This window comes from Chrysochloris asiatica, unplaced genomic scaffold (genome assembly GCF_000296735.1).
Source record: "Chrysochloris asiatica unplaced genomic scaffold, ChrAsi1.0 scaffold00094, whole genome shotgun sequence".
In the NCBI taxonomy this organism is placed as follows: Eukaryota; Metazoa; Chordata; class Mammalia; order Afrosoricida; family Chrysochloridae; genus Chrysochloris; species Chrysochloris asiatica.
Genome location: NW_006408612.1, coordinates 3,811,585 through 3,822,073, shown reverse-complemented (window position 1 = coordinate 3,822,073; position 10,489 = coordinate 3,811,585). Strand labels below are relative to the sequence as shown.

General features: G+C 40.4%; 1 protein-coding gene across 1 annotated transcript in view; it reads right to left on the bottom strand.

Annotated features, from left to right (window-relative positions):
• Positions 1–8,816: 8,816 nt before the first annotated feature.
• LOC102842505 (mitogen-activated protein kinase kinase kinase MLT-like) overlaps positions 8,817–10,489 on the bottom strand; it is a 244,632-nt gene continuing 242,959 nt past the window's right edge. Inside the window, exon 20 of the mRNA XM_006866647.1 lies at positions 8,817–9,511. Coding sequence (XP_006866709.1) covers positions 8,829–9,511 — 683 coding nt within the window. The 3' untranslated portion in view covers positions 8,817–8,828. The remainder of the gene's footprint in view (positions 9,512–10,489) is intronic.

Genomic DNA, 10,489 nt, shown 5'->3' with positions numbered 1-10,489 from the left:
CAACCCTAGAGGACAGGGTAGAACTGCCCCGTAGGGTTTCTCAGGCTGAGATCTTTATGGAAGTAAATCGTCAGGTCTTTTCTTCCAAAGAACTCAGGGGTGGGTTTGAGAGCTTAAGCACTGTGCCACCAGGGAAATTGGCAGGACTTTATGGGCAATCACAGCAGCATCATAGACAACCAGGAACGTTTAATGAATTGCTAAGTACATTCCCTCCTGCCACCCAAGTGAGATTCATCTTGGTGGTAGGAGGGAATGTCTTTGGTACAGTGGAGTAAATGGAGCATTGGTTCTGGAGATTGAAACCTGATTTTAGTTTTGAATGAGCTTCTTGATTCAGTCATGCATTATTTGGTCAACCAGCTGACATTAGTCAAAGGGAAAGGACAGGAGAGCACGAGGTCACTGGTCCTGCTTCACTAAAGCCTAGACAATTTTGACTGTTGGCTTGTTAACTTCTTCCACCTCAGAAACCTCACAAAGCAGTTCCAGGAAAAACATCAAGACAATAAGGATGTGGGTCCAGGTTTCATGCTATCACTGCCCCAGGGCACCCTCACTTAACTGCGTCCTTTCAAATCCAGTGATGACAAGGGATTTTATAAGCCTCCTCAACACAGTGTCTCATTTAAGATTTCATTGGAACTGCATCCTGAACAACTTGGCACAGACAAATCATGGTATTTTGGAACAGAGCTGTTTTTGAAAGCCAGCAATTCAACAGCATGAACCAACTTGTTGGTCGGAGAGCACCATCATTGCAGTGATAAATTACAGAGAAGGTACTTATAAAACATATAAAATACTTTGGTACCTGCATGGTAATGGGGAATCCAGGGAGGAAGTGTTACCTTAAGAAGATTGCCATTAATGTCACAAACCAAAATGTGTATAAATTGTTGAATGAAAAACAAATTTGCTTGTAAACTGTCATCCAAACCACAATGAAATTATTAACAACAGCAAAAAAAACCAAACAAAACAAAACAGATTGCACACAAAGCAAACACAAATAAGAGGAAAATAGATGTCATGTAAGGTCCCCAAGGAACCAAGGAATTCAAGGGTTACAGAAGTTGAGATAAAGACTGTCCCTAAAACCATTGTCCTGGACCCCGTGTCTAGCCGTCTAAGCTGTGAAAAAAATGCATTTCACTTTTAAACCCACACACAAAAGGAAGAAAAAGATTTCTAGGTTGCACAAATGATTACGTGTTGGGCTACTAGCCATAAATTTGGCAAAATGTCTCTAAGAAGTCATGGTTTTGAGTATTATACCTTATAGAGTTTGTTCATCTGCACACATGGGTTACCACAAGTCAGAATCAACTGGATGACAATTAGCAACAATAGCATTTATGGATAGCATGTTGTGATCAGAATTATATGAATACTGAGGAGTGAATTTTTGTCAAGAGTTTTATGGAGTATCTATCTGTATGTCAGTGTATTTCCTGGTTAGTGTTCTGTCTGGCATAATAAAATTGTTTTCTACATTTACATTAAAATTTTCTATTGTGTCAAATTTCCCCCCATGGGGCCAGTTCTTTTTCATTTAAATTTTGCAATGGGGATTTGGAATATCTTTTATTTTTGTTATTGTCCATATAGCATCTATCACTGTGAATTTTCTTTTGTGGCCATTGTTTCTTAATTTAAGTGTCCCAGGTCAGATTTCTTGTTCTAAATTTTATAGTGAATAGTTTTAAACATTGCCGTTTATTTTATTTTTTTTAAAATCATTTTCATGAGCCATATTGATTATAAGTCAGTTGAAACAATTGGTACTTTTTTTTTCTAAAATAACTAATCTCCCTTATATATTTAGGATTAATGGATTATTCAGGCTAGGTTTATTGTATTGCTAACCCAGTGATTTTGTGCATAGAGCTAAAGATCCTACTTTGTAGGGGTTGTGGCCAGATTAAAGACTGTCTCTAGAATAGCAAGGAGCCCTGGTAGTGCAATGGTTAAGTGCTTAGCTGCGAACTAAAAGGTCCATGATTCCACCCCACCAGCTGATCTATGGGAGAAAGATGTCGCAGTGTGCTTCTGCAAAGATCTCAGCCTTGGAAACCCTAGGTGGCAGTTCTAGTCTGTTCTGTAGGGTCAGATTGACAGCAAAGGGTTTGCTTCTTTATAGTAGCAGCTAAGCTATATTTAGCAGTTTGAGCTAAGATTAGAAGGCTTCTTGTTAGATGTGATCGAGGCAGCCCTTAACTCATGGTAACTATGCACAATGGAATAGAAGGAAACGCCATCAACATGATCAGTTGCCAGTGATCCACAGAGTTTCCTAACACTGGTTTTGGAAATAGACCTCCAGGCCTTTCTTCTTAGTCTATTTTAGTTTGGAAGCTCTGCTTAGTCAGCATCATAATGTTGTTGTTATTTGCCGTCGAGTCGATTCTGACTCATAGCGGGGTTTCTGAGGAGCAGCTGGTGAGCTTTGAACCGCCAACCCGGTAGTTCAAACAGCTTTGCAGTCTGACGCATTAACCCACAGCACCACACCAGGACTCCAGCATTATAATGGAAGGTGATAATTCTACTCCCCAACCACCACTGCCTCAGAGGCCTTAACCCCCAAAACGAAACCTAATGCCATTAAGTTGACTCTGACACATAGAGATCCTCTAGGACAGAGTGGGACTGCTCCATAGGGCTTCTGAGACGAAATCGTAACAGGGGCAGACAGCTGCATCATTCTCCCTTGGGGTGGCTGGTGGGTTTGAACTGTTGACTTTGTGGTTACCAGCTCTTAACTCTCTGGTTAGTTACTTCTTTACCACCTCCTCAAAGGCCTTGTTATTGTTATTATTAAGTGCCATTGAGTCGATTCCAACTTATAGCAGAGCTGTATAGGGTTTTTGAGGAACGGCTGATGGGTTTGAGCCACTAATCTTTTCAGTAAGCAATTCAGTGCTTACCCTAAGCGCCACACCAGAGACCACCCAATTCAAACATGTAGAGATACGCAATCCAAAAAGCACTCTATTGATTTTAATGAAAGTGATTTTTTTCTCTAAAATGTTAATTTCAGCCTCTTGCAACTAATAAAGTTCCCTCATTGTTGGCAACTGACTCATTTTGACAGGAAAAAAAAATTAATCTCATCCTCATTTTTTACTTATATTCATAACTTTCAACCTGGCAAGCAAGTTTTGGGGACTAAGCATCATTAAGAAAAAGAAAAGCACACACACAAAAACCCCATCCTATTCTTATTACTTACAATCCAGGAGCCAACTCCAGATGCCCTCATTTTGATTTTAACTGGGAGCATCGATGTTGTCAAGTATTTTTCCATGAGATACTACAAACTAGTCAGTGTGTGAGCTGTTGGCATAATCTTTTTGTGGTCACCTACAACATAGGATAGAAGGAGCTCTGGTAGCGTAGTGGTTATGAATTGGGCTGTGAACCTTAAGGTCAGCAGTTTGAAACTACCGGCTTCTGAGTATGAGAAAGATGAGGCTTTCTGCTCCCATAAAGATTTATAGTCTCGGAAACCCTGTACAGGGTCATGATGGGTCGGAACCGACTCAACAGCACTTAACAACAACAACTACATAGGATGGAGTCCTAGTATGGCACTGTGAGTTAATGCACCTGAAAAGTTGTTTGAACTGCAAGGTTGGTGGTTCAAGCTCACTAGCTGCTCCTCAGAAACCCTATACAGGGTTGCTATGGGTCAGAACTGACTCAACAGCATTTAACAACAACAGCTACATAGGATAAACACTGGCCAGCAAGGCCAGTTTGAACTGCAAGGTCGGTGGTTGCATTTACCAACAGTTACACTAAGTAGGGCTGAGATCATAAAGTCATTTCATGATCAGCTTCACTTTTGTATTTCCTGGCCTAAGGAAGCAAGATGGGGAAAATGGCATAAAGCAAGCAACCATTTCCATAACACTTTTTACACTAAAGTCCTCAATAATTCCTCAGAATATAAGTTGTTGTTGCTGTTATGTGCCGTGGAGTCGATTCCGACTCAAAGCGACCCTGTACAGGGTTTCCGAGGCTATAAATCTTTATGGGAGCAGAAAGCCTCATCTTTCTCCCGTGGAACAGCTGGTAGTTTCGAATTGCTTACCTTGCAGCTTACAGCCCGATTCGTAACCACTACGCTACCAGAGCTCCTTAAAGTCACACATTATGTGCATTCCAGAGGTACTCAGTCAGAGTCTGTGTTCAGCTTCTTATCCAAAAATTGTAGTTAAAGAAAATATTTTATTACTTATTTGGAAGCAGCATGATATTTATACAGTGTACTTCATATTCACCCACTTGAAGTTTTACCATAGACAAAAGACAGGCAACATAACAATGAATCTGTGAAACACCTCATAACATGAGTAAACCTGGAGGACATTAGCTGAGTGAAAGTATTCAATCACAAAAGGACAAATAATGTATGAGACCACTATTATAAAAACTCAAGGAACGGTTTTCATGCTAAAAGAAATATTCTTTGATTGTTGACAGGGGTGGGAGAGAAGGGAGAGTAATTCACTGCCTAGAAGGTAGACACGTTAGCTCAGGTGATGGAAGGGCAATATGCAAGAAAAGAGAAGTTAGCAGAGGAATGAAGATGGGCAAAGAAAGACACAGGGAGATATGCAAGCATTCAGAAGGATAGGGTTACACATATAACCCTGGAACAACATTGTTCTGCAGGTCGATACATAGACAGATACACAGGTTGAGTGAGTATGGGAGGAGAATGGGAGTATTTCCAAAAATATAGAGTGGTTTGAAAGAGCATATTTGTACGTGGGTGTTTATCTTTGCTGCAAACAAACCTGTGAATGTGGGCAAAGTGATGAAAACTTTCAGATATCATTGAACACCTTAAGGTAATGAGTTGCTTGGCCTAGGGACTCAGAACCATAGTCTTAGGGGACACCATGGTCCACATAGTCCACAACATAGTCCACAAAGACAATGTTCCACATACTTTGGCGAGTAACCACTGGAATCTTAAAAGCTCATGAGTGGCCATCTAAGGTGCCACTACTGGTATCTCTGTGTGCAGAAGAAGATAGAGTAATCAAAATTGAAGATGCTTGGAATCAATGAGTTGGACCTATGGAGCAGGTGGACATCAGTCACCATGACTCTGAGACCAAAAGAACTAGATGGTGCCCAGTTACTACTACCAACTCTTCTGAAAGGGATCACATCAGAAGGTCGAGATAGAGTAAGAGAAAATGTAGAACAACAACAACAAAAAGACCAGGCTCACTGATCAGAAAGAGATTGAAGGAACCCAAGACTATGGCTCTTGACCAACCTTCAGGTCTGGAATGGAACTCACCCTTGTTGCGCTTTTAGCCAAGAGTAGACAGGTATGTTGAGAGGACAACAACAACCCATGCTCACCATGGACTAGCCAATCATTCAAGATCAAAAGAGTAGTACTTACGTAAGCGCAAAGTTGGGAAAGGAGGGAGAAAATGGGTGGAATAGAAATAGGGACCACAGGGAGAAAGTGGGTTAACTGTTTTTGCGTGGTTGTTGTTGTTAGGTGCCATCGAGTCAGTACCAACTCATAGCAACCCTATGCACAACCGAATAAAAACCCTGCCTGGTCCTAAGACAACCTCACAATCGTTGTTACATTTGAGCCCACTGCTGCTGCCACTGTGCCAGTCCATCTCAGTGGGGGTCTTCCTCTCTTTCTCTGACCAAACATGACATCCTTCTCCAGCAACTGGTCCCTCCTGACAACATGCCCTAAGTATGAGAGATAAAGTCTGGCCATTCTGGCTTCCAAGGAGCACTCTGGCTGTGCTTCTTCCAACACAGATTTATTTGTTCTTCTGGCAGCCCATGGTACTTTCAATATTCTCCTCTAACACTGTAACTCAAATGTATCAATTCTTTCACAGTTTTCCTTATTCACTGTCCAACTTTCGCAGGCATATGAGGCTACTGAAAATACCATGGCTTGGGTCAAGCGCACCTTAGTCCTCAAACTGACATCTTTGCTCTTCAACACTTTAAAGAGATCTTGTGCAGCAGATTTGCCTAATGCAATACGTCGTTTGATTCCCTGACTGCTGCTTCCATGAGTGTTGATGGTTGATTCAAGCAAAATGAAATCATTGACAACTTGTTGCATGAAGAGGATTGTACTCATTGAGATGAAACACATTGTATGATTTATTAAATGCAAAACTGATGATCTTGTCTATAAACTTTCACTCAATTAATAATAAGTTTTTGTTTTCTTTTTCAATAAAGACAAGAAGAAAAGTCATTGAAAAAAAGGACTAGATATAGGCTTTGTGAAAAAGGATCACACTGGAGCTTAAAACCTTAGGAAGAGTTGGTTTACTCATAACTTAAGAATACAAAGCTATCTGATTTCATCACACATCCCACCGCATTACTTTCCCTTATAAACGCAAATGACAAAAGATAAGACTTGGATAAAAATCAAGTTCTGAAATTGATGTTTGGGTCATGACATCTTCCTTCATAAATCTAGGTCATTTTCTCTAACCTTGACTTTAATGGTACCCAAATTGTTTTACACTGAATCATCCAGCCTGTAATATAGTTTTCCCCTCCAGGTCCCAAGCACTGGGCAGGGCAGCTACTCTGGGAAAATACGCATGTATTCTGATGACTGGGTTCTATTAAAAGAGAACTCAACCCCACAGAATCACCAGTGCGTCATTTGAATTGTTGTAGAGCTTGAGAATTGGATGCAAGGCAAAAAACATTTGCTGTTCAGGACTAGGGAATGCTGAACAGAATCTCAGGAGATGTTTGAGGAAACATTTGTGTATTTGATATATAGCAAGTTTGCTGCCCCCTTACTTATTGATTTGTAAAACATCACACATTTCACAAGTTGGATTCCACAAGCTCTATACTATCCTGCAGGCAATTTCCTCCCATTCCCACCATTTTACCTCTTTAGCCCCAGCTGCTTACAGCTTTCTTGCTGCAAGGCTGGTATTTAGTGTCTTGCTCTAACAAAGATGTTGGTAATTTTACATGTCCCTGGCTTGTAGCTTGTGATGGTATTATTCAGCTATGTGTGTCTGTTTTCTTTTAGATCTTAGATTTGTGACATCCCAAGAGGCCTTTATGGATGGTTGATTTTCCCTGTCTGCACTTCCTTTTTAAAATGTAGAAAATAATATTCAGATACAGTCCCTGGGAGCTTAGGGAAAGAACCAACCACAAGTCTCCTAAGTAATTTAGATCTTTTGGTTTCAAATGACTGTAATGGACAAGATATGCATCATCATCAACATGAGGTTCAACAATCTTTATTATCACCCAAAAGTGACACATGAAATCAACTCAGCTCTGAATACAATAAAGTTGCAAACACTTTGCTAAAATAAATACTATCCAGTGGTGTTGAGACAAGAGTGAGACCAGTGAGGGACTTGCCTTGGGAACAACATTTGAAGGACATGAAAGACTCAGTAATCAAATAATACTATTATAATATTTAAAAACTGAGAAGTAATGAAAAAAAATTTATAATGAGCCAAATATCAAAATTTTAAATAAAGACAAGGACAGCATTATGGATTGAATTTTATTATTCTCCATGCCCAAATATGTGTTGAATCCTAACCCGTATACTTGTGCATACCCTCTTGATGTGGTGCTATAGGATTAGCACTGGACTGCAAATCACAAGATCGACAGTTCAAACCCACCAGCTGCTCTTTGGAAAACCCTGTACTGGGTAGTATGAGTCGAACTTACTCAATGGTGTTTAATAACAACAACAATATACTTGTGTGTGTAATACAATGGAATCACTTTCCGTAATGTGATTTCCTGCAATGTTAATGAGATTAGACCAGTGGAGAGTGGTTACAGTCTGAATTATAATGAATCCTGAGTAACAAAAGAGTAGACACACACAAAGACAAGCAAACACAAACCAGAGGGAAGATAGATGCTGTGTCAACGAATATGGGACTACAGAAGCTAAGACAAGGATTTCCCCCCAGAGGCGGTGCCTTGAATTTGGACTTCTAGCCTCCTGAATTGTGAGAAAATAAATCTCTTGTTTAAAGCCACTCACCTATGGTATTTGTGTTATAGCAGCACTTTCTAAGAAAAATGGTAACCACATCCTACTAAGTCATATTGGAATCAGAAATATATTTCCTGCTTTTTACTTCAAATTTTGTTTTGTTGTTGTTCATCACTTTTTGCATTCATTTTTACTTAGAAAAGGTATCAATTTAAATGTAAAATTATTGTACTAAAACATTTTTTATTTTAACTCACTCAGAGGTGAGTGTCTCACTTGCCTCACCTGGACCGGGCTGGGCACACAGGGACATCAGTGATTACGGGGCTAGATGGACTGTGTTCCTTTCTGGAAATGCTCATTTCCAGAGGGGAAATATGTTCAAGTTTAGTGACCATCTGGAGGTGTTGTAGGATACAGCACTGGACCACAAGGTCAGTTTGAACCACAAGGTTGGTGGTTCAAACTCACCAGTCGCTCCTTGGAAACCCTTTGCAGGGTCACTATGAGTCGGAACAGACTCGATGGCACTTAGCTACAGCAGTTACCATCACTGGACACTTATTAAATAAGAACAAAACAAGGTAATCGACAACCATGCTTTTGGCCTTGGTTTGGTTGTAGTCTCAAATTAGCTAGTATTTCCCAAATCCAAAAAAAGTGGAATGATTGTATTCACTTTTGCTGTTGTTCATTAATTCTATACCAAGGCACCATATTATCAAAACCCAAAACGTTAAAAACAAACAACAAAAAAGAATAGGAAAAGAAAAGAACACCCCTTAGAAACTTTCATTAGTTCCATTCATCAAAAGGTTCTCCGCCCATGGTATTTCCCCCTGGGTCTCTCTTTATTAGTCTTGGTGGGAGAAGGCCTGTGAGGTTTCTTTCTGTATTCCACTTGAATCCATCCATCGTTGACTTTACTCTCCTCCTCTTCATTGGCTTTCGTCTCAGTGTGCAAAGGCATCCCCGGTATTGTCCTGCGTTGATGGTGGTCATTTGGGCTCCGCTTGAAGGTAGGTGACTGGCGAGTCTGAAGTCCTGATTGAGGGTCCCTGTAATATCTTTCTCTGGAAGGTGTGGAATGCTGGCTTTTCCCACTGTATCTCCCTCTTGGAGAAGAATTGAGGGAGACACTCCCGCGATCGTATTTGTCCTTGCTTCTACCTGCGTATCGCCCCCTCTCTAAAGAGCTGTCAGGGTTCAGACTAGAAATGCCACTGTCCCTGGAGCTGAGCTGTAAAGATGAGAAGTTCTTGGACAGGCCGTACTGGGTGGGAGACGAGCTCCTGGATTGGTTGATAGGTGTGATCTGCTGATACTTACTGGGCGGCTGGGTGCGCCGCACGGCAGCTGCATAGGAATCTTGCTTTTCAAAGTAGGGGTAGTGCTGAGACCCCAGGATAGGATTACTCTGGGAACGCTGTAAGGCAGAGTTGGATGCGATCTGGCGCATCCTCAAAATGTCTAACCACTGGCAATCAGCACCTGCAGAAGGAATGGAGCATCTTTTAAGACACAGTGAAGTTGCTTGTCTAAATCAAAAGCCTACCTCGGGATCCTCTCAGGCTGTTTGGGATGCTCTAAGCTTGACCATTCCTAGATGCTCTAGGCTAGGTATAAGAACGTTTCCTTTATTAATATTATTTTTCATATTCACAGTTTGATTTTTTACTTTCGTTTGACCTTGACCTAGATAATTTTTTTTTTTTTGCTTTTATAGGAAATTGTGTACATGTGTTAATGTGTGAAAATATATCCAATAAAACATACATATGCCTGTTCAACAATTTCCAGATATCCAGGTCATTGACAACATTTACATTCTTCATCTGTGTCGGCATTTCTCTCTCTGCCTCTCTTGTTTCATGATCTTGGATTTTTGCTATCTGTCCCTTACAGTATGGGCACTATTGTCATTTCAATCTCATGTAGATAACAAAGACACTTCCTTTACAATTACACACACACACACATATATATATGGTGGTGGTTATGTGCTGTGGAATCGGTTCTGACTCATCGCGACCCTGTCCAGGGTTTCCGAGACTGTAAATTTTTACAGGAGCAGAAAGCCTCATCTTTCTCCCATGGAACAGCTGGTAGTTTCAAACTGCTGACCTTGTGGTTTGCAGCCCTATTCGTAACCACTATGCTACCAGAGCTCCTTATATATATCTAGAATTGAAAACATGGAATTGACCTGGAGTTATTGAATGAGTGACTTTTAGACAGTCAGTATTTACCTGAGAGATTATTGGGAGAATTAAATGAGATCATGTAAGTAAAGCCCATGGAACACACAAGCACATGACACACACTCAGTAAGAATAAATCCCCCTATAATATATATTTACATATATATAATATGTAAATATTATAGGGGTTTATTTACATATATAATATGTAAATGTTTCATATTTACATATTATATTATATTTACACACTCAGTAAGCACAAACCCCC